Below are 23,739 nucleotides of genomic sequence, written 5' to 3'. Positions count from 1 at the left end.
GACTTATCCAAGAACAAAGGACTGACTTGTTTAAAGACTTTATTGTAAAGGTAGACAGACAAGTGGACTTGGTTTCCCAGTCATATAATTTATACACAGCTAAGGGAAGGGGAGGTGAAGGATTCGCTCAGTTATAATACTTTCCCCTTTTTCCTTTCTAATGACACCCAGAAAATCCCATTTGGCAAATGTCTTGCAATTTATATTACCATGTTCAACTAGGAAACAGGTCAAGATCATGTGGGTCTGTAAAAAGACCGCAGAATGGGTGGCGAAGCAGTAAGCATAATTAATTAACATGTCCTCAAGAATATTAGCTAAATAGATCAACACCCATTAGAATAGAGGTTTAAGGTCTCTAGAATACGCGATGAACATTCTGAGTAGGAGCCGTCCTGACAACAGGCAAAGCGTTGATAACCGAAGGCTACTCTTATGTGCAAATGAAACAGGGAAAGAAAGGATATAAATTAAGGTATAATATAATTTGCTAGTGTGCAAAACAACAGTTCAGGATTGTCACATAATGACAACATAATAACATCGTTATTATATATAGAATTAAATCAAAGTATACATCTTAATATAACCCTCCTTGGATTGTCCAGGCCAAACCAATAAAACAAACGTAAAACATGCAGAATAAACACGCTCTTTGAGAAGGAGGATGTATTTCACTAGTGGTACAGTACAGGAATACATAACAGGCTTAATGGTACTGGGCTACTGTTCATAGGACACACAGGATGACTGACTACAAACCAATACATCACAGGCTTAGTAGTACTGGCCTACTGTTCATAGGACACACAGGATGACTGACTACAAACCAATACATCACAGGCTTAGTAGTACTGGCCTACTGTTCATAGGACACACAGGATGACTGACTACACTACAAACCAACTGAAAGGAAATGACAGTGGCTGATAGGTCAGGATTCCATCTAACTGACAGAACTGAGGGCTATGTTGTTGATGTTTTAGATTAGATTCCTCGCTTTCCTTTGGAGACATCCCTTACTGGTTGTTGGGTTGGAAATAAATAAGGCCAAATTCTTCTAATATTCCCTCAAATATTAAAACATGAAGACTTCACTAGAAAGGATAGCTAGATACTTATGCCTCCAGCTCCAGGCCCAGTCCCAGCTTGTGGCCACCGGCGTTGATGCTCTTGCCATCCACCAGTGCAGACAGGACAAGTTTCATACCTGCAGAACAGGAAAAATAAATAACCTGGCTACAACAATCCACTTTGGTGATGGCCGGCAGTGCAAAGTAGCGAGAGAGCCGGTTTTTACCTGGGCGCAGCGTCTGGGTATAGCCCACTCCCACCAAGCTGGCATTGTTAACTTTAGCCTGGAAAATGTAACAAACACATACAATTAACAATGGAATACAACGGGTTATGATAAATATTGGCATTGCGTAAGAACCTCACTGTATTCTCCAGTTACACCCTAAAACATCTCATTTGACACAAACCACTCCCATTGAATAAACCACTAATCCTGCAGAACCAGTCTCTGAATACTAAACAGCCATTAGGCTGATAAACAAGACAAGCAAAAGAGCAGCACTCACAGATATGGAGGCACTGGAGTCCAGCTGATACTTGGCAGCGATGCCAAAGCGCGTGCTGTTGCTGCCTGCTGTCCAGGCCAGGTTCACAGCAGTCTCCAGCTTGTCATTCACCTTCTGGTAAATGGACCCTCCAAACTCTGTGCCATCATTACTGGGATATAGGACATAAACAGACCATACATTGTGTTATCATTGTCTGATGAAGAGCTCTTTTATGTTTAATAATAACTCAATTAAAGATGAACTGAAACGCTCAAATCAACCTAGAACTTATTAAAATCGATGTAACTTGTGAAGACCATAGTACTTTTACATTTAAGTCATTTAGCAGACGCTCTTATCCAGAGCGACTTACTTTTCACTTCACTGCTGAGACAAGTCCTCCAACAATACAATCCATATGAAGCTTACACAAGTCCTCCAACAATACAATCCATATGAAGCTTACACAAGTCCTCCAACAATACAATCCATATGAAGCTTACACAAGTCCTCCAACAATACAATCCATATGAAGCTTACACAAGTCCTCCAACAATACAATCCATATGAAGCTGACACAAGTCCTCCAACAATACAATCCATATGAAGCTGACACAAGTCCTCCAACAATACAATCCATATGAAGCTGACACAAGTCCTCCAACAATACAATCCATATGAAGCTGACACAAGTCCTCCAACAATACAATCCATATGAAGCTGACACAAGTCCTCCAACAATACAATCCATATGAAGCTGACACAAGTAACAATACAATCCATATGAAGCTGACACAAGTCCTCCAACAATACAATCCATATGAAGCTGACACAAGTCCTCCAACAATACAATCCATATGAAGCTGACACAAGTCCTCCAACAATACAATCCATATGAAGCTGACACAAGTCCTCCAACAATACAATCCATATGAAGCTTACACAAGTCCTCCAACAATACAATCCATAAGAAACTTACACATTGGTGTGCAGCTGGAAATCTCCCGTTTTGTAGCCAACAGCAAAGTTGCTCTGGGTCATTTTGGACTTCGCCGTGTCGAAGGTCATCTGGTAGCCGGCCAGCCATCCCTCGTATCCGGCCACCGCCGCACCATGGATGGCCGGGCCGGCAAAGTCAAAGTCCACATCCACGCCCAAGTTTACATATTCACGCTTATACGCAGTCTTCACCTTACCGCTCTTCTTGCTGTTAGAAGGAGAATAGAGGAGGAAAACAGGACGAATAAACATCAGTCTGATATTTCTGTTGTTCTCGTTCAGTCATCACTGAAGGAAGGACTGATGGGTGGTGGATTACGCAGTGCCGAACGTGCACAATAAATGTTATCCATTTCAGGGTTCCAAAAGTCTGATAAGAAACATTTAGTTGTGCTTGAAATTTTAAAAAGCCACAAACCTTACCCGGAATTTGGTGAGAATTGGGTGTCGAACGTAAGTTTCAGCCCTTTGGTGATCTATGGAAGAAAAAAAATTAAGCATAACTGAATAAAAAAAGTTGACAAACTACAGTATAGACTGGTTTCTCCTCTCTACCTGGTCTTCAACGGTGATCTCAGTCCCCAGAGTGTTGTCTGTGGTCCACTTCTCTGTAAACGTCAGGCCGTATTCAGCCCATTTGTACTTGGTCTCCAGGTTGCCATTGACTTTGCTGGTGTCAGTGTTGGATGAGCCAGAGGTTTTGAATTCCTAAATAACAACAATGACAGACTTAGTAAGCCTATATCTTGCTATGGAGGACCAGAATGTACAGTAACCCTGGTAGGGTTGAATAGCTAAAACTCACCACTCCACTTGAAGACTTAGTCTTGACATCAAGTTTCACCAATCCAAAGCCTAATAAAAGAACAAACCATAACATTCAGAACACCACGTTCCATTACATATTAAGGTAGTGGCGTTAACCTGGTTTTGATTAGCATCTACTCAACAGTGAAATACTTGCCAAATGGACTACGACATGGAGAATACTAATCCATTCGGCCCAATTGTGACGTGTCTTGAACGAATTGAATGTCCGGGTGTTACATTTAACTTCCTTGTAAAATGACACGTCAGTGTGAAATGTGTTCTGTGCATTGACAGGAACATTCCCTTACAAGGGCCAAACAAAAGTGATGTGAACGATTTGAGTTGTCAGAAGATACCCTTGTTACATTAATGAGTTTCCTGACCATTATTCCTACAGGGGTAAACCAACCAGTTTCAAAGACATTTACCGTATCCTTTGTTGAAGATGTCCTTTGCAGATTTACCAAGGTCACCATATGATGGAGGAACAGCCATTCTACCTGTGACAAGAAGGAAAATGGCAGATGACAAAATGATGCTATCAGAGTACTACTACTGACCGAGTTCCGCATGTAGCCTATTGCAGCAAATGTAGGACAAAGATGGCATTGCCACAAAGGGATAGTCCTAACATGCTCGCCATTTATTGACTAGTAGCAGTGTTCTCCACCACCAAGTAACTGATCAGATAGTAGGGAATGCACGGATCATCTTCTCGTAGGACTGTGAACACATTTTAAGGGATATAGCCAGGCCTACACAACCATCTCTACACACGTAAAGCTTTGAAGAACAAGGTTATCTGCCAGCAGCCATCTTGACGTCGATATTAAGCACGTCAAAAGGCCCTGCCAAGTCTCAAGTTGTTTGCTTGCCTAGCTAGTTAGCTACAGTAGATCGTTACAATATGCAATATCAATGTGACTGGCGGCTGGTTCAATGAAAGTCAAGTTAGCGAGCTAGTAGCCGTTAGCAAAATAGCAAGCCGGCGAGCAAGTCAACATCACAGACAGGGATCTGTTCTCTCAACTTGAACTAGACAATAAGAAGACGTAACTAGGCAATGGTACATCATATTTCCATCTCGAAGTCAAAAAAAATGTAATTAGTTATACTGTAGTTAATGTGTCAAAGATCGGGACATGTATTTACCCTTGACAATGGGGACTAACGTTAGCTAGTTAGCTATCCATGTAACCGGTAGTTGTCTGGCTACAGATTTCTCAGCGCTGGATCCCGGCCATGTCCCCTACCTAACTAACGTTTAGCTAGTTAGCTGGCAAGCAAGGTATCTAATTAGAAAGAACAAAACTATGGCAATTACTTACTGGATTTTTTTTGCGTTGGTTCGTTGTTTTCAAGCAGTTTCTAACACCGAGTCGCGACAGTCCTATCCAGCTGGAGGGCGATGAAGGAGAAACAGCGAAAGCAAAACAACCTCTCATGACCCCAGGATCGCAGGACCCTAATAAATATAGGTGTTCGTTTTTTTCGCCTGTCTAAATCAAAGTAGGATGACTGAGTTCTGGGTTTATTTGAGTATTTCTATGTCCATATTTAATCATTGTGTTAATACAAACTGAAACACTTGAATATTTGTGTATTAATTTACTTAATACAATTGTCTTTACAAATAATATATCTGGCAACTAGAAGATGTCTTTGTCACCATAGAAACCACGGTGCTTTACCTAAACACGAAAGTTCTAGCAGTCAGCTAATCACAAATCAAATTTGTCACATGTGCCGAATACAACATGTGTAGGTAGACCTTACAGTGACATGCTCACTATCAAGCCCTTAACCAACAATGCAATTTTAAGAAAAATACGTTAAGTTAAAAAAAAAAATAGAGAAGTTAAAAAAAATTAAAAATTCAGAGCAGCAGTAAAAATAACAGGAGAGAGATTATACAGGGGGTCAATATGCGGGGGCACAGGTTCGTCGAGATAATTGAGGTAATATGTACATGTAGGTAGAGTTGTAAGTGACTATGCATAGATAATAAACAGAGAGTAGCAGCAGCTTAAAAGGAGGGGGACGACAGCAATGCAAATAGTCTGGGTAGCAATTTGATTAGTTGTTCAGGAGTCTTTTGTCTATAGGGGGTAGAAGCTGTTAATAAAAAGCCTTTTAGACCTAGAAGCTAGTCCCCAGTGGTGTATAGGGCTGTACTCCCTACCCTCTGTAGTGCCTTGCGGTCGGAAGCTGAGCAGTACCAAACCAGGCAGTGATGCAACCAGTCAGGATGCTTCTACAGTACAGCTGTAGAACTTTTTGAGGATCTGAGGACCCACGCCAAATCTTTTCAGTCTCCTGAGGGGGAATAGGCATTGTCGCACCCTCTTAACTACTGCCTTGGTTTGTTTGGACCATGATAGTTTGTTGGTGATGTGGACACCAAGGAAATTGAAGCAATTAACCTGCTCCATCGATGAGAATTGGGGCGTGCTCGGTCCTGTAGTCCACAATCATCTCCTTTGTCTTGATCATGTTGAGGAAGCTTGTCATCCTGGCACCACATGGCCAGGTCTCTGACCTCCTCCGTATAGGCTGTCTCATCGTTGTCGGAGATCAGGCCTACCACTGTTGTGTCATCGGCAAACTTGGTGTTGGAGTCGTGCCTGGCCATGCAGTCATGAGTGAACAGGGAGTACAGGAGGGGACTGAGCACGCACCCCTGAGGGGCCACTGTGTTGAGGATCAGCGTGGCGGATGTGTTGTTACCTCCTCTTTACACCTCGGGCAGCCTATCAGGAAGTCCAGGGTCCAGGGAGGTGTTTAGTCCCAGGGTCCTTAGCTTCGTGATGAGCTTTGACGGCACTATGGTGTTGAACGCTGAGCTGTAGTCAATGAACAGCATTCTCACATAGGTGTTCCGTTTGTCCAGGTGGGAAAGGGCAGTGTGGAGTGCATTAGAGATTACATCACCTGTGGATCTGTTGGGGCGTTATGCAAATTGGAGTGGGTCTAGGGTTTCTGGGATAATGGTGTTGATGTGAGCCATGACCAGCCTTTCAAAGCACTTCATGGCTATCAACGTGAGTGCTACAGGTTGGTAGTCATTTTGGCAGGTTACCTTAGTATTCTTGGGCACAGGGACAATGGTGGTCTGCTTGAAACATGTTGGTATTATAGACACGGTCAGGGACAGGTTGAAAATGTCAGTGAAGACACTTGCCAGTTGGTCAGCACATGCTCAGAGTACACATCCTGGTAATATATCTAGCAGTCATCTTTTTTTCTGCACAGTTTCAGGTTAGCATTTTGTTGGGTCGCAGCTGCAGCGTAGCCTAGTGGTTAGAGCGTTGGACTAGTAAACGAAAGGTTGCAAGTTCGAATCCCCGAGCTGACAAGGTACAAATCTGTCGTTCTGCCCCTGAACAGGCAGTTAACCCACTGTTCCTAGGCCGTCATTGAAAATAAGAATTTGTTCTTAACTGACTTGCCTAGTAAAATAAAGGTAAAAAATTAAAAAACACATCTGGATTAGCAACTATAACAGGTGCTGTCAGAAACACTTCCAGAAACCTTAACTAGAAGAATTCTGCATGATAAGGAATTATATAAACATTTGCTGGAGTTGATCACTGTGCTGCTAGAGGAGGGTTGAAGAAGAATGGGTTGGAAAAAGCTTTTGGTGGTCTAGCGAACTAAAAACAGTAAACACTGAATCGGCAATGTCAGAGGACTTGACCTGAAGTGGTACTAACTAAGCTAATAAGATCAGGCTGAACTGACATGCCGGTTTTCCATAGCAGACCGACCTGGCATGTAAACTCAGTAGTAGGTTAAATCCATGATTAGACACTGGAACTCAGACAGTGGGAACCATGGCCGTCAACTGGACGGGATTTCCAATATGTAAACTGCTCAGGATAGCTCTGAGCCGATTCCCAGAATCCGCTTAAATCCCACAGCACTCTGGCTCTATCCCGTGCAGATGTGTCACCATGTCCTCTAACCATGTAGCTAACTGAATTACATTCTTGCCCACAGTGCCCACGGGTGACTTTTGACTAGTTAAAGATTTAGGATCAGCTTCCCCTCCCCAAATACTATCTTTAAACATTTGTAGGGAAACTGCAACAAGAATCAGCATACAACGTCACATTACACTCAAACCCTTCTCTTCTGAAGAATCACATCCAAGTCACATCATTGATGTCAACTGTTTAATGATGGCAAAGACATTCATTCGTTTACCCAATACAACCACACTTTGTGTGATGGCTACATTTCCATTACAAAATGGTAGCTAATTACTGCATCTCGGAGGTATGTAACATACTATTATAACCACACCAGTGATGAGGATTAGAAACAATTTTTATAGGGGTTTAAAAGTGACAAGAACAAATACATAAGATAATAGCCACAATTCTCCTGTACATATCAACAACAAAAAACATCTTAGCAGCAAATGATAGTTTTGCAGTTAGGACAAGCTGGCATTGGTCAAGCCAGAAGTTCAAAGCATCACTTTATTAGGGGGGGGGGTAAGAAGAATCAAGGGATCTAGTAACTATTCCACAGCTGAAATTCAAAATAAAACATGGGATGGAGATGAGACTTAACCCACTGGACACAAACCAGTTGAATAAACATAAGTATTACTTACAAAAATATGTTTAAAAAAAAAATCTATGACGTAGAAACAAATGTGATGACGATGAAGCATGGTGGAAAACTGATTCGATTCTCAACATAAAAATAATTTAGAAAATGTGTCCTTTTTTCACTTATATCCAATGGTATGGTTCAAATCTATATATATTTTCTTACATTGAGTTGTCAACTTGCGTGAATTTAATCAAATGTAGGATACATTTAAAAATTAGACATTGAACTGACATCTTTGCCCAGTAAAGTAATACTTAATTGTCTTACAAAAGTGGGTTGTAACCAATACCATTAATGGTTGTTTCAGATCTGATTTGAGTGACTGTGAGGGGCGGGGGTTTGTGTTGGTTCGAATTTGTTTTAATGATTTGGTTGAGAGGGTGATTATGAAAATCAACCCTATACATAAAAGCACATTATGTTTTAAACAAATATATTTCCTCACAACTGTAAACATATTCCTGTTCAAGTGTATATTGCAATATCCTTTATGTATATCAAATATTTAATAAAAACAAAACAATTCTATTGACATGTACAAAATTAAATAAATTAAGACAGACCTGAAGGGATCTGTGGAAGAAGTAAAACTATTATTTTATAAGAATTTACATCCTTGTATGTTAGCGTGAAGCATTTACTAAATTACAGCGAAGCATTTACTAAATTACAAGCAAGTACGCAACATCTGAGATATGTATTTCTTATAAAAAGACAATGTTACTATAAACACCTAAAGTTATTGGCAAATGGAATGATATTTAAAAACGATCGTTCACCATTTTCCATTCCATAGTTTTGGCTGCTTTTTGCAATCTCCTTGGTAACAGCCCCGTTTACGGCAAGGTGTAGTTCGGAAAAAAGGTACGAACTGAACAATACAAATATTATAAAAGGAAACAATACATTGTACACACGTATGTGGACACCTCTTCAACACTCGTTGCTGACAGGTGTATAAACATGTAATCGAACACAGCCACGCAAACTCCATAGTCAAACATTGGCAGTGGACTGACCTTATTGATGAGCTCAGATGCCACCTTCCCAACAAGCCAGTTCGTTATATTTCTGTCCTGCTAGAGCTGCCCTGGTGAACTGTAAGTGGTTATTGTGAAGTGGAAACATCTAGGAGCAATAACGGCTCAGCCGCAAAGTGGTAGACCACACAAGCTCACAGAACGAGACCGCCGAGTGCTGAAGCGTGTACAACAAAAAGAGAAAAAAAGTCTGTCCTCGATTGCAACACTCACTACCGAGGTCTGGGGCTGGTTTTCATGGTTCGGGCTAGGCCTCTTAGTTCCAGTGAAGGGAAATCTTAACGTTACAGCATACAATGACATACGACACAATTCTGTTCTTCCAACTTTGTGGCAACAGTTTGTGGAAGGCCCTTTCCTGTTTCAGCATGACACTGCCCCCCCGGTCCACAAAGTGACGTCCATATAGAATTGGTTTGTCGAGATCGGTGTGGAAGATCTCGACTGGCCTACACAGAGCCCTGACCTCAACCCCATCGAACAGCTTTGGGATGAACTGAAACACCAATGGCAAGCCCAGCTTAATTGCTTAACATCAATGCCCGACCTCTAATGCTTGTGGCTGAATGGAAGTAAGTCCCAGCAGCAATGTTCCTACATCTAGCGGAAAGCCTTCCGAGAAGAATCGAGGCTGTTATGGCAGCAAAGGGGCAGGGACCAACTCCATATTAACACCCATGATTTTGGAATGAGTTGTTCGACAAGTGGGTGTCCACATACTTTTGGTCATGTAGTGTAGTTCATGTCAACATGACGAATTTAATAATACAGTAGTGCAGCCAAACCCCACAGTAGTGTCTGAAGGAATGCAGAAGCTTTTCACACTACCTAAAGTAATAAAGATAAACAAGTAACAACATCTGGAACTTCGATATTGTTACACAGAAATTCAGGAACAGTATCTGTGACATTTTGAAAATTGCTTTAAAAAAAAGGTGGGCCATAATTGTATTAGAGCCAAAGTCCAGATGAACACCACAATAATATACCCTAATTTCTCAGGACATCTAAATGAACACAAGAGATGTTTTTTTTGTGTGTTTTTTTTACTATAATACTGTTGAACTTTACATTAACAAATTCTATTGGACTTAAAAAATAAACATTTTTTTGGTTACAATAGGCTGCCTGAGAATTCTGCTTTCATGTTTCTCCCCCCCCCCCCCCCCAAACCTCTAGCTTGCTATTACCTTCGACATTCACTCAAGACTACAAGTTAAGAGCCGCCAAGAGCGGGGGAAATGCTAGCCTGGCAGTAGCAGGTCAGTTTGTGCTGTAGCCCACTCTGTCGAGTTCGCTGTCATGCCATAAACAGTAAGGCATAACAAGAGACGAGGAGTTGACTAAAGAAAGCACTTATATCACATCTGTAACCTGGTTATTGATCATGGCAAAAGGTGTGGGAATTACCTTCAAAAATCTCAATCCCTTTTCAAATGAGAGGAAGTGGAGAGGATTAGTCTTTAGTATTCGTCCTAAATGGCACCCTATTCCCCATGTAGTTCATTATTTTTGACGAGAGGCCATAGAGCCCTGATCTAAAGTAGTGCACTATAAAATTAGTAGGGTGTCATTTTGGACACATACTTAGTTTAATCCCTTTCAACAGGCATGCGGTGGGACAAACGCCAGCCAACCACTAAGTCACCGAAGAGGAGTAATCAAGTCTCCCCGTACCCGGTCTCACTGTGGCACCGATAGGATCCTACAAAGCCATCTCAGTTTACAGTCTCTGCAGCTATTGGAATATAAAGTCAATATCACACAACCACAGTTGGCAACTCCTTGAAGGCAGCACAGCAGCAAAATAGAATGACGGGGCTCAGAGTAAACAGCGTTAGTGTGTTAGATGAGATCAACGTCGTCGTGGCTGCATCGCGGACCAGCGTACGCTACCGCCTAGTACCAAATCATGCTCCGGATCATGGCGGGTTTAGAGAAGGGCCAGCCGTACTCGTTGGGCACGGGGCCGTTGACGTTGCATTCGAAGAAGGAGAACATGGGGAACCAGATGCGAGCCCTGCGACTCTGCTGGTAGGCCCTGGTGTTAGCCAGAGTGTGGTAGTACAGGAACAGCCTGGTTGTGATGTAGAAGGCGATGAAGACGTCGATGGAATAGTGTTCATGGGCCGCCAGGATAAAGAAGATGCCAAACAAGTTCAGGACCCAGGACAAGGTGTGGATGAAGTTCCAGTCCCGCGGGGTGTCTGTTAGTGAAGACATACAAAGCAGAACATTGAACAATGTGTTAGGATGGTTTTCAGTTTCAGTTCTGTTCCAATCAGGAATTGAATGACAACTTCAAGTGATCCTGTAGATTGTAACAACAGTTTAAAGCTGTCAGTGGTCTGGTCTTCATGTAGTTATAGCTGATTGAACACAGACGTTCTTCCCACTACAGTCAATGACATCTTATAGTCTGCACCAAGGAGACAGTAACAATAAATGACATGGAGCAATTACATTCTGTCACAAAGAAGTTGAGCATGGTGATGACCACCGTGTGACCGCTGAACATGTAGTCCCCACACGTATGGACCCCTGTGAGGGACATTCCAAATCCACTCCATATGACCAGAGCTCGATGCAGTTTGGCCCACATATCACCATACACCTAGGGGGAAAGAAGGAAAGAGTCACGATTGATATTCTAGCCTGTTGTGAGAAGTGTAAATTGCCAACTATAGCCTGTGGACAGCCGGGGGGGGGGGGTCCAGAGGGCCAAACTTAAAATTGGTTACATTTGCTCAGCGTCAAAATTTGACCATCACTTTTAGAATTTGCGATTCTCTGACTGTCTAGCTTTCATTTCGATTACTGTTAGCAAGCTGGACAGAATGAAAAGTGACTATAGGTGACGTATCAAGCTGGACAGAATGAAAAGACTGCAAACGTAGTTCCGTCATCATTTCTACACATTTACATTTAAGTCATTTAGCAGACGCTCTTATCCAGAGCGACTTACAAATTGGTGCATTCACCTTATGACATCCAGTGGAACAGTCACTTTACAATAGTGCATCTAAATCTTAAAGGGGGGGGGGTGAGAGGGATTACTTATCCTATCCTAGGAATATCTTAGGTATTCCTTAAAGAGGCGATTTAGCTAGTAGAGTGGTGGTACCTTTCCTGAGCACTGCAGGTGCTGCCCTGGCACTGACAGGGAGGTCACAAACATGGTGACGCAACGCAGCATGAACACGGTCCCCATGAGGCTGCACTGCCGCCGCAGTAGAATGGACCTTCAGCAGAGCAAACATTACACACATTAACATAGCACGTACTACCACAACGTCAATAACTAGGCCAAAAGGTTTTCAAACCTCTCCTCAGGGACCCTTAGAAGTTTCACACTTTTGCTGTGGCCTTAAAACCTAGCTCACCTGATTCAAGTAGATAAAAGCCTAATGATTAGTTGACAAGTTGAATCAGGTGTGCTAGCTCTGGAATTAGACTGAATACACAAAACAGGTTCCTTGGAGGAGAAACTTAAACTGCTGGACTACACACTTCTGGGTAGTGGGTTCGATCCCCGGGACCACCCATACGTAGAATGTATGCACACATGACTGTAAGTCGCTTTGGATAAAAGCATCTGCTAAATGGCATATATTATTATATTATATTATTATTATATTATTCTATTCTACATAATTCCTCTATTCTAATCGAGGAGAAATTCTAGATACTAGCTTTAAAAATAAAAATATAATAATAATAAAAAATAAATGTCTAGGCTGTGCGATGAACATGTTTTCCTGTGGACCAGTAACCAGAACTCTACCTGTGTTTGTGCAGCAGCAGAACAAGCAGCCAGATATTACACAGGATGACTCCACATGCCTCTGCCATGGCAAAGGCCCATGGTATTCTAGGTACACTGTTAAAAAGAAAGAAAAATGGTTATAGGCTGATCTTCAAGCTGTCTGCTACGGAGCACTGTGGGTTATTCTCCCAGGCTCAGCCAACCTCTTTTTTTTTTTGAGTGACACTTAAAAAAAAAAAAGTGTCACTCAAGCCTAATCGCTAATAACCTAATGAAAAGTATTAACCTATATTCAACATTACTTGACTGGAACAAACAAAACAGCCTCGTACGTAGATTTATATCCCAGGATGCATAGGGTCATCCAGCTCAACTGGGATGATACCTGACAGACCTGCATGAAGTTCTCACAAAAGGCTAACCCTTTTGCTATTTCACACCATGCCGCATCTCGACGTCAACCTCTAGTCCTGCTCGACCATAAACATACGGAGCTACATTTAGCCTAATTACTGCTTAGTCATTACTCCCAACAGTAATCCGACACATTATCACACCATGAGTCAGTCAGACTCGGCACTAGGTGAGAACAAGCCAGACATTCATTATGGCAGAACAGCGAGATCTACTGTCCCAAATGGAGGTCATTGTGAACAGAAGATCAGACGATCCAAGAGCACTTGATGGCAGGACATCGACTATCGAGATTCAGAACAGGCAATAGTTACGTCTCGAATGGCACCACATTCCTATATAGTGCACTACTTTCAACCAGGGCCCATAGAGTAGTAGTACACTTCATGGGAGCAATTTGGGACACACCCCATGTCAGGCTTATAATAGACAGTTGCTATCAGAAAGTAGGTCAAGTATCACAATGTCCATCCAGACTGATTCCCCCCCTGCAGGTGAACCATCATGTTTAACTTCATCATCAAGATAAACTTTCACTGTTGCTCTGAAAGCCTAGTCAGGGTTGTATTCATTAGTCAGACACAGACTAAATGAATACATTCAGCAACGGAAGCGAATTTACTCCAAACGGAAAACATTTTCGCTATGAAAAAGAGTTTATATTAATGAAATTCAGATGAGTTCCTCCCGGTTTCATTCCGTTTACTCGTATTTGGTTCCTTGTAACATGTAGTCACCAAAGCATCCGTTGAGTTTAAAAATCGGTGCTTGCTGAGAAGATCAAGTCAGTCTAAATGTACACACATTGCTTAGGATATGGGCGAACAGCATGAGCAACCCACCTGTCTAAGAAAATGTCTGGCAAGGGCGGGTAAGTGCGCATGTCCGGCACCCTCTCGTGCACAATCACCATAACGAAAGAGGTAAATCCGAACACAAACACCACATAGATGGCACTAAGCGCCGTCTTCCAGTACTCAGGGTCCAGCCTCCCGCTCCCTCCGTGCTTGTACTTCCCATTCCTATACTGAAGATACTGCTCTCCAACCGGTGCCGTGTCCGTGTTAGAGTTATCGCACTCTCTGCTGGAGTCTCCGTTGCAGTGCCAGTCCCCACCCTGAGGCGAGTGTCCGTCGAACGGGACCCCCAGCTCCTCCAGGATGTCCAGGTTGTGTTTCTGCAGCTTGCGGAGGGACACCATCAGCCTCTTGATGTCCCCCAGCACCTTGAGTTCCAGAGGGGGAGAGCGGAGGTCGTATTCACTCAGGGTGAGTAAAGACATGCCATCCAGGCGGTGCTTGTTGCACAGCAGGTCTACATAGTGGCAGAAGCCCTCGTCCTTCAGCCACTTGGCTACGTGCTTGGTGGTCCAATGCTGGATGCTCAGCTGGGTACTACTAGACATCTCCCCTTCACTCTGTAAACAGTAGAAGACAAACCAACAAAAAAAAACGACAAGATTAATCTCGACTCCAAAACCAAATCAAACATGCTTTTAAAAAGGGCGACTGCATTCCTGATTTGACCTCATTTTATATTTGATTCTTTAAGAAATGCTAGTGGCCGTGACTGAATTCAAACATGAGTTTGTGTCTGGGGTGTGGTTTGATGTGGGTCTCTCACAGGTGGGATGAGTTAAACAAATGATTTCATCAATTAGCTTCAGCAGGCTGGTGTTTGACCTTGGCAAAGTTGGTTACCCCATCTCTGGGGATATTTCGGGACCCTCAAATTACACAAGAAAATATTTTAATGTTGCACATCTTTTAGTTGTCTCATTAAAGGTTTTTAACTCAAATTTAAAATTTGAGGTTAAGTCATGTCCCATATGCAATATTGTCCCTCCAACAATGCGGGTTGGGTTGTTCAGCAACAAGACCACGGCAGTGCGCATCTATGGGACAAAACAGACGGGTTGATTTATACTGTATTCAATAAACATCGTCAACATACAGCTGCACAATGAGCACTTGTTTATCAAATATAAATGTTACAGTTGTTAGTTAGCAATTGTTTTTGCCATATTAGCATAGCAGAATCACAACACGGTCGTCTGTCCCATTGAAGCATGGGGTTCGTGGCGGTTTCAGCAAACCCATCTATAGAATCGACTAAGTGGAGAGAGGGGGGAAAAAAAAGATCTGTCGATGTGCCCTTGAGCAAGGCACTTAACCCTAATTGCTCCTGTAAGTCGCTAAATGACTCAAATGTAAATGAAAAGAATCTGGTCGAGTGCAGCTGCGCTCTGAATTCATTACTTGGGTGCTGCCAGCTAGATTGAAATAAACAAGGAAAACCTACTGTACCCTTCATTCCGTGACATAACATTCTATTCCCGATCATCTTGCAAATCTCTGTTTTGGACCAGACTGACTTTACACTTTGTAGTACATTTTGACACTAGAATAAAATGTTTCTAACTCATAACGATGCCACATAGGCCATTTTCAAAAGGAGAAAAAGCTTTTTAAAAAAGGGCAGTCGCTCTTTAAGTCGGTCACAGGTTACCTGCATATCACATGAAAATATATGCAGTGGGTGGAATAGACAAAGTCCCCATATCGATTGGAGGAGCCAGTACCATTTCAAAATAGAAAACACTGCCATTTATTACACAAGCCACAGAGAACTAGGCATTCACCATTTTTCACTGAATCAGCATTTCAGCAATACTGTCTGGTTCCCTGTCTAGTATACAATATTTCTACACGAGGCACTGACTTCACACCGTTTCAAAACAATCTTCTCCATTTCTTCCAGTCTGGTTAAAAATTGAAGTAATTAAAAGCAGTTTTCGGCCGAAACTTCTAAGGACTAACGTTAAAGTCTAGCCTATAGTACATTGTCAGACAAACCTCTGTATAGACCGAGTAATTGTGTAATAAAGCCTAGTTAAAAATCAGACTACTTAGAGGTCAGTGTCCCCTGGCAAGAAAAACTGTCCCATGTCATGTCCCTACTCACCTCCTTGCAAAACATTAAAACGCAATACAGAAAACTAGTATTGGGTGCTAATAGCACAGTCGGTCATTAATACTAAAACAACAACAAGACAGAGAGAGAAGGGTGTTGACATTTGTGGTAATAGCCCACTGTCAGTCTCCAGCAGGCCAGGCAGAGGGGTTAGTTAGCTAACAGTAGCTAGCTAGTTAGCCATACACATCTGACTGATATATACTACCAAAAGCCCAATTATCTTACTGTGTGGATAGTTAACTATACAAAAACACATTTCAATGCTCAGAATACATCAGCTATCAGCAACAACGTGTACATTCCGGTCATAAAGTTATCAGTTTGCTGGTATGCTAACGTTAGCCTGATATGTTAGCTAGTTAGCAATAATAACAGTAAAAATACTCACCGGAATTCAGACTCGACTTTTAATGAGCTGCCGCGGAGAGTAAAAAATGACTATACGGCATCTCGCGTGAGTCTGACGAAACTATATTTACGTTTAGTGTGATAAAGACGATTGAAGCGAAATCATTTCGTCCGCTTTGCGGTTTGACAACACTGGAAGGAGCCGAGCACCAGGTAGTTTTCTCCGCACTGAGTCGAGCGTCGCTCATTGCTGAATTTATAGCCACTACACTGCCCCCTACTGGTGAGAGGACAGTATCGGTATGCAAAGACAGCGCAGCATGTACACTCACACTGAAACAATGTAATAATAATATAATAATAATATAATAATAATATAATATAATAATAATATATGCCATTTAGCAGACGCTTTTATCCAAAGCGACTTACAGTCATATGTGCATACATTCTACGTATGGGTGGTCCCGGGGATCGAACCCACTACCCTTGCGTTACAAGCACCATGCTCTACCAACTGAGCTACAGAAGGACCACATGTATTGTTCATGACCAGTGAAGTAACCATGACGTCATGTCAGCCTGGTCTCAGAAACTAGACGTAAACATAGTAAAATGTAAATCCAGAGTTTACGAATTGACGGTTTATTTAACCCAACTTTACACAGGCTACTGTTTGGCCGTAGCCCCACGCCAAATAAATGAAAGATAAGCCAACCGTGACCTTCTCTTGTGAAACCCAGACATAAGAGAGAGAGAACAATGGCTAAACCTGGTCTTAACTTCCAATGCTCCCTCCCCCTGCCCAACCCCCTCCACGCCACTCCGCCAACCACCAGGATGCCCGGCATCAGAACATTCCAGGCATTCCTGTGATTGGCAGATAGCAGGTTGATTGACATGTCAGACTGGTAAGAACAACACAACCCACTAATAGCCTAACACATAACACACCGCTCGCTGTCTGTGCGGGTTGCTACAGTATGTTATGTTTGGTATGTATACATAAGACAGAAAGATATGTCGAGCAACCCAAAGGTTGTGTATTTGGTGTTTGAATCTCATCACGGAAAACTTTAGCATTTTAGCTAATTAGCAACTAGTTACTCCTTTTTTTACTCCTAACCCTTTAACCCAACTCCTAACCTTAACCCCTGGCCTAGCTAATGTTAGCCAACTAGCTAATATTAGCCACAACAAATTGGAATTAGCTATTTTGTAACTATTTGTAAGAATTACAATTCATAATATATTGAATGAATTGCAGTTTGTAACATATACTAAATGTCATTTGTAACATTTACAAAATGGTTGATGACACCCACAAATTAATACATACCATACGAGATGTAACATATCACATACCATTTGGTGGATTTACATTTACTTTGTTACATCGAAGCCTGAGTCCAGGTTGCATAATGTAGAATAGATTTAGATGAGGTGAGTCACTGTAGCCAACATTAGCTCTATGTAAAGTTGCAAGACACATGTAAGATTTAAGACATAGGTCTAAGTTCAATTACACAAACAGACATCAATCAGGTAATCTTAATTTTAGACTGAGGCGAAGGAACAGCACCTGTTCTCGTTACTATACATAGGCCCAAAGCCTCAACTAGGCTAATTACCATCCTACAACACCAGAAAATGAAAAGGAAAGATAGCTGATGTCTCATGAGAACCATTTATACCAGACTGTATGCGTGTTCTTGTCTTTCTAAATGTGTTCTATTGAATATCATGTACAGCTGTTGCATTGTTTGACAGAAGAGTCTGCAAGTAAGCATTTCATTGTACTGTATATTACACTACACTGTATCCTGTGCATATGACAAATACACTTGTATTTGATTTGTATGTAGTAAGTACACTTTAAAAAGTCATCGTTGTTAAATGATTCTTCCTCAGCTCGTATGGTTCCTTGGAGAACTCTTGCCTGATAAAGAACCTTTGAGTTAAACGTGTTGGGTTCCGTTTAGAATGCTTCTTAATTCTAAAAGGTTCTTGAAAGGTTCCGGAAGCCTGCAGATGTGTCCCTTTCATAGCACGCAGGACATTGGCCAGTGTTAACTAGTGTAGATTGTTTTCAGTATAACAATTTCTAGTGATTATTCAATAGGTAAATTAACACTGTAAAATGTTAAATTAACACTCAGTGTTGGTTAATAACCAGAGTTGAACCATTATCATATTTTCCAGCATACTCTATTGCACGTTGATTTTTACAATTGTTTGTTTCAATATCAATGTTTTTGCACGTACATTGATTGATTAATTAATCAATCTAATGCTACTTAAATATAAATAACATACATTTTTCTAAACTATTCCAATCTGTTACTTGGACTTATTGCACCCGGGACGGTCCCATATTTCAGCCCTTTTCAGGTGTCTTTTACTTTTCTTTTTACAAAAAAGGTCCAATTAATTTGGGCAACAAGAGTGTAGGTCTAATGACAATGGTCTAATGACAATGGCCTAATGACAATGGCCTAATGACAATGGCCTAATGACAATGGCCTAATGACAATGGCCTAATGACAATGGCCTAATGACAATGGCCTAATGACAATGGCCTAATGACAATGGCCTAATGACAATGGCCTAATGACAATGGCCTAATGACAATGGCCTAATGACAATGGTCTAATGACAATGGCCTAATGACAATGGCCTAATGTCAATGGCCTAATTACAATGGTCTAATGACAATGGCCGAATGTCATTTTTTTTGGTGTTTTATAACAGATGTGTATCCAGTCATCAAATGGATTGGATTTGGATGCTAGAATTACTTTAGAGTGGACAAACGTGTGCAGGTACAGTGAGGGGAAAAAAGGTTATTTGATCCCCTGCTGATTTTGTACGTTTGCCCACTGGCAAGGAATTGATTAGTCTATAATTTTAATGATTTATTTGAACAGTGAGAGACAGAATAACAACCAAAACAAATCCAGAAAAAAGGCATGTCAGAAATGTTCTAAATTGATTGGCTAGTGGATAAGGACGTGAGCCAACAAACGGAGAGTTGCCATTTCGAATCCTGGATCTTACGGGAAAAATCTGGTTGGATGCAAACTGCAACCGGAGGGTGGGGGGGTAAGAAATGTCGCTGCTATTCATCTGGAAGAGGAGAAGAGGGAGACAACTATGTCGTAGGGCAGAACTACACTTTGTTTGACATCAAGCGTCAGGAGTGTAATAGTTTCTACAGTGCTGCTATTCGGAGAGGATTCAGGTGGATCCACCCAGTGTGGCGGCTCCAACCTCTCTAATATGTGTGTGTCTTTCGGAGGTTGGGATCAAGTGGGAGTCAAATTTCGGTTGGACATGAAAGTGGACAAATAAAATAATTTTAAATCTACTCTACAGTATACTGTTCATGTTTAACATGCCCGTCAGGTGCTCTGTTTGTGGTTTATTAAATTAAGGATCTTTGTCCCAAACGACACACTATTCCCTGTATACTGCTTTACTTCTGACCAATTTTTATTTATTTTACCTTTATTTAACTAGGCAAGTCAGTTAAGAACAAATTCTTATTTTCAATGATGGCCTAGGAACAGTGGGTTAACTGCCTGTTCAAGGGCAGAACAACAGATTTGTACCTTGTCAGCTCGGGGGGTTTGAACTTGCAACCTTCCGGTTACTAGTTCAACGCTCTAACCACTAGGCTACGCTGCCGCCCCAAGGGCCCATAGGTTTCTGATCAAAAGTAGTCATAGGCAATCGGGTGCCATTCTCGGACACACACCCGGGGTGGTGTGAAAGGACACAGTCACAGCCGCCAGTTTGTGATCCTGGTAACTGTCCCAGTGAGGGTAAACAAACGCCAGCTCACACCTATCAGCTGAAGTGGGAGTATAGAGTGTACTGCTGCTTTAACACACTGAAAACATTGAGTAGTAGCCTAGTCATTCATTTGTAATTTGAGGGGAATTTGGAATTGGAATAATGTCATTCCGGAAGAACAAAAAAGAACCCAGGAAAGAGTACCTGTCTGTGAAGGACTTGGAAAAGATTTTGGATTCTTGCACGTTGCGGTTGACCCAGATAAATGAGGTTTGGCCGAACATATTCATAGGAAATGTGTAAGTATTCATTTGAATAATTATTCATCTAAACCGCATTACGCTTAGTTTATAGTTCAAGCATTTGTAGATAAAAATACTCATGCAGTTATGATAAATTCTATGTCGATGTCACGATCAAGTATAACCCAAGGTCATATCACAGGCTACTGCAAACATCTAATGTAATTCAACAGAAGTATTGTTTATCGTTGGTACAGTTTCTGACGAGTTGAAAACTATTTGACAAACTAATATAGCCAGTGCTGCACTACATTTACAATAGTTCAGTCTCACCACCTTCTCTCTCTTTGTCTTACCAGGGCAATTGCCCAAAACAGGAGTACCTTATAGAAGTTAGGCGCCACTCATGGTTTAAACGCTGCTCATGCCAAGCGAGGCAGCATAGGGGACCACAGATTTTATGGCAACAGCTTTGTTTATTATGGTATTCCAGCAGAGGACTCGACTCACTTTGATCTGGATGTTTACTTCAAGCCCGCAGCTGATTTCATTCACAAAGCATTGAAACAACCAGATGGTAAGACTCCTATTCTAAGTCAAGTAGGGCCAATCAGCAGTGGAAACTATAACAAAGTGTTTTGCCTGGCCCTGTTTGTTTGTTTACATTTCCAATGTTTACAAACATTGGTGTTAAACAAGCTTATATTTTGGGTTCTGTAATTTTATATAGAATATATTTACATGCATGAACAGCAAAAAATATAATTTGAAGTTGACACATTTCATCTGTTAGGCTGACATTTGGTCTTTACAAAAGCACCGACCTCAACCCATTCCCAGAATACACCACTCTGTCCCTGAATAGCACCGACCTCAACCCATTCCCACAGTACACCACTCTGTCCCTATATAGCACCGACCTCAACCCATTCCCACAGTACACCACTCTGTCCCTGAATAGCACCGACCTCAACCCATTCCCACAGTACACCACTCTGTCCCTGAATAGCACCGACCTCAACCCATTCCCACAGTACACCACTCTGTCCCTGAATAGCACCGACCTCAACCCATTCCCACAGTACACCACTCTGTCCCTATATAGCACCGACCTCAACCCATTCCCACAGTACACCACTCTGTCCCTGAATAGCACCGACCTCAACCCATTCCCACAGTACACCACTCTGTCCCTGAATAGCACCACTCTGACCGACCTCAACCCATTCCCACAGTACACCACTCTGTCCCTATATAGCACCGACCTCAACCCATTCCCACAGTCCCTACACCACTCTGTCCCTATATAGCACCCTCAACTCCTTCCCACAGACCACCACTCCCTAACTCATTCCCAGACACCACTCTGTCCCTGACACCACTCAACTGTCCCACTCTGTCCCTATATAGCACCGACCTCAACTCCTTCCCATTCCCAGAATACTCCTTCCCACCACTCTGTCCCTATATAGCACCGACCTCAACTCCTTCCCAGAATACACCACTCTGTCCCTATATAGCACCGATAACTCCTTCCCACAGCACCAGTCCCTACACCGACCTCAACTCCTTCCCAGAATACACCACTCTGTCCCTATATAGCACCGACCTCAACTCCTTCCCAGAATACACCACTCTGTCCCTATATAGCACCGACCTCAACCCATTCCCACAGTACACCACTCTGTCCCAATATAGCACCGACCTCAACCCATTCCCACAGTACACCACTCTGTCCCTATATAGCACCGACCTCAACTCCTTCCCACAGTACACCACTCTGTCCCTATATAGCACCGACCTCAACTCCTTCCCACAGTACACCACTCTGTCCCTATATAGCACCGACCTCAACTCATTCCCAGAATACACCACTCTGTCCCTATATAGCACCGACCTGAACTCATTCCCAGAATACACCACTCTGTCCCTATATAGCACCGACCTCAACTCCTTCCCAGAATACACCACTCTGTCCCTGAATAGCACAGACCTCAACTCCTTCCCAGAATACACCACTCTGTCCCTGAATAGCACCGACCTCAACCCATTCCCACAGTACACCACTCTGTCCCTGAATAGCACTGACCTCAACTCCTTCCCACAGTACACCACTCTGTCCCTGAATAGCACCGACCTCAACCCATTCCCACAGTACCCAAGCCTGTCCCTGTAAAGTACATTGAATAGTTAGTTATACAGTAACTACTTCCAATCCACACAACGAAGAATAAGAAATCTTACCTTGCAGAACTTTATAAAGTCTAACCATGGATCCTCTCAGAGAGCCTCACCACCAGAGGACAGGCAACATTGGAATGATGTGACAGCCAAGCTCTCTCTCTCTCTCTACAAAGGCAACTTAAATGATCAAAGGCAATGAATTATGGAAACTATTTGTAGATGTCTGAAAGGAACAGAAAGGCAGGCAGTCATGTATGATATTAATAACAATTAGTTCTTAATTGACCCGCCTGGATAAATAAAAGTTAAATATATAAAAACAAACAATTCTCCTCTCTCCTCTTCTCTCCTCTCCAGGGAAGATTCTCGTCCATTGCATTATGGGTATGAGCAGATCGTCTACCTTGGTGTTGGCGTACCTCATGTTGTATTGTCACATCCCCCTCCATTGTGCTCTTCAGAAAGTAATCCAGAAAAGAGCCATTTACCCTAACAGGAACTTCCTGGCTCTGCTGCTGGACCTAGACCTTCAGCTGGAGAGAAAACAGAAAACCTGTCTGATTCTGTAGAGATCAGAACACAGCAAAACAGACCAAACCTCACAAGTTAATATTTGTATCAGTGCACAACGAAGAAGCATGAAAAGAGGAAGTTGATTTTCAAATCAAGTGGGAATGAATCTATGTCAAATCCCTTTCTAGTGCACAAACTACCTAAAACAAACAAGTATACCTCACCTACATACAGTATGTTGAATAAAATATGTTGCAAAATTTTGGGGGGATTTATAATTCATTTGAAAGAGCAGACTGTTATTGGCATTATGAACATATGTATGGATGTGGTATATTTTCAGCAGTGCCATCAAACGAGGTCAATGGTAAACAGAGCTCAGACAATGGCTGTGTCCACACAGTGAAGGAACATTCTGTTAAGGAAATATCAACACAGAAGACACGAGCAGTATCTCTAAAACT

The 23,739-nt window shown here is 42.1% G+C and overlaps 3 protein-coding genes across 4 annotated transcripts; 1 reads left to right on the top strand and 2 right to left on the bottom strand.

The window, feature by feature from the left end:
* Positions 1 to 25: 25 nt before the first annotated feature.
* Positions 26 to 4,847, bottom strand: LOC124040422 (voltage-dependent anion-selective channel protein 2). Its single transcript, XM_046357594.1, has 9 exons — positions 4,703 to 4,847; positions 3,803 to 3,874; positions 3,370 to 3,419; positions 3,120 to 3,272; positions 2,988 to 3,040; positions 2,545 to 2,772; positions 1,584 to 1,734; positions 1,301 to 1,358; positions 26 to 1,210 (listed from the first exon to the last, which is right to left on the bottom strand). The coding sequence occupies exons 2-9, from the start codon at positions 3,867 to 3,869 to the stop codon at positions 1,119 to 1,121; spliced, it is 852 nt and encodes a 283-aa protein (XP_046213550.1). The 5' UTR covers positions 3,870 to 3,874; positions 4,703 to 4,847; the 3' UTR covers positions 26 to 1,118.
* Positions 4,848 to 9,293: 4,446 nt separating this feature from the next.
* On the bottom strand, positions 9,294 to 16,784 carry LOC124040421 (sphingomyelin synthase-related protein 1-like). The gene is made up of 6 exons (XM_046357593.1): positions 16,582 to 16,784; positions 14,060 to 14,634; positions 12,822 to 12,917; positions 12,162 to 12,279; positions 11,501 to 11,651; positions 9,294 to 11,244 (listed from the first exon to the last, which is right to left on the bottom strand). Exons 2-6 carry the CDS (start codon positions 14,620 to 14,622, stop codon positions 10,937 to 10,939), a joined length of 1,236 nt encoding a protein of 411 aa, XP_046213549.1. The 5' UTR covers positions 14,623 to 14,634; positions 16,582 to 16,784; the 3' UTR covers positions 9,294 to 10,936.
* A 3,515-nt stretch (positions 16,785 to 20,299) lies between these two features.
* LOC124039386 (dual specificity protein phosphatase 26-like) lies at positions 20,300 to 23,533 on the top strand. Of its 2 annotated transcripts, XM_046355349.1 has the most exons (3): positions 20,300 to 20,635; positions 21,072 to 21,155; positions 23,120 to 23,533. In XM_046355349.1, the coding sequence occupies exons 1-3, from the start codon at positions 20,632 to 20,634 to the stop codon at positions 23,329 to 23,331; spliced, it is 300 nt and encodes a 99-aa protein (XP_046211305.1). In that variant the 5' UTR covers positions 20,300 to 20,631; the 3' UTR covers positions 23,332 to 23,533. The 2 variants fall into 2 exon arrangements, 1 of the variants encoding a protein (XP_046211305.1); XR_006839560.1 differs by lacking the exon at positions 21,072 to 21,155.
* The last annotated feature ends 206 nt before the right edge of the window (positions 23,534 to 23,739 follow it).

This window comes from Oncorhynchus gorbuscha, linkage group LG07 (genome assembly GCF_021184085.1).
Source record: "Oncorhynchus gorbuscha isolate QuinsamMale2020 ecotype Even-year linkage group LG07, OgorEven_v1.0, whole genome shotgun sequence".
Taxonomy (NCBI): Eukaryota; Metazoa; Chordata; class Actinopteri; order Salmoniformes; family Salmonidae; genus Oncorhynchus; species Oncorhynchus gorbuscha.
This window is presented reverse-complemented; position numbering and strand designations above follow the sequence as displayed.

Bases quoted from the DNA above. Each gene is read 5' to 3' on its own strand.
- LOC124040422 (XM_046357594.1), bottom strand. From the start codon at position 3,869: ATGGCTGTTCCTCCATCATATGGTGACCTTGGTAAATCTGCAAAGGAC. The intron at 3,420-3,802 runs GTAAATGTCTTT...TTCTTTTATTAG, and splicing joins CATCTTCAACAAAGGATACG to GCTTTGGATTGGTGAAACTT. The intron at 1,359-1,583 runs GTGAGTGCTGCT...TACATTTTCCAG, and splicing joins ACTCCAGTGCCTCCATATCT to GCTAAAGTTAACAATGCCAG.
- LOC124039386 (XM_046355349.1), top strand. The intron at 21,156-23,119 runs GTAAGACTCCTA...TCTCCTCTCCAG, and splicing joins AGCATTGAAACAACCAGATG to GGAAGATTCTCGTCCATTGC.
- LOC124040421 (XM_046357593.1), bottom strand. From the start codon at position 14,622: ATGTCTAGTAGTACCCAGCTGAGCATCCAGCATTGGACCACCAAGCAC. The intron at 12,918-14,059 runs GTGGGTTGCTCA...TCTTTTTAACAG, and splicing joins CCAGACATTTTCTTAGACAG to TGTACCTAGAATACCATGGG. The intron at 11,245-11,500 runs GTAATTGCTCCA...CTTCACTAACAG, and splicing joins CAACTTCTTTGTGACAGAAT to ACACCCCGCGGGACTGGAAC.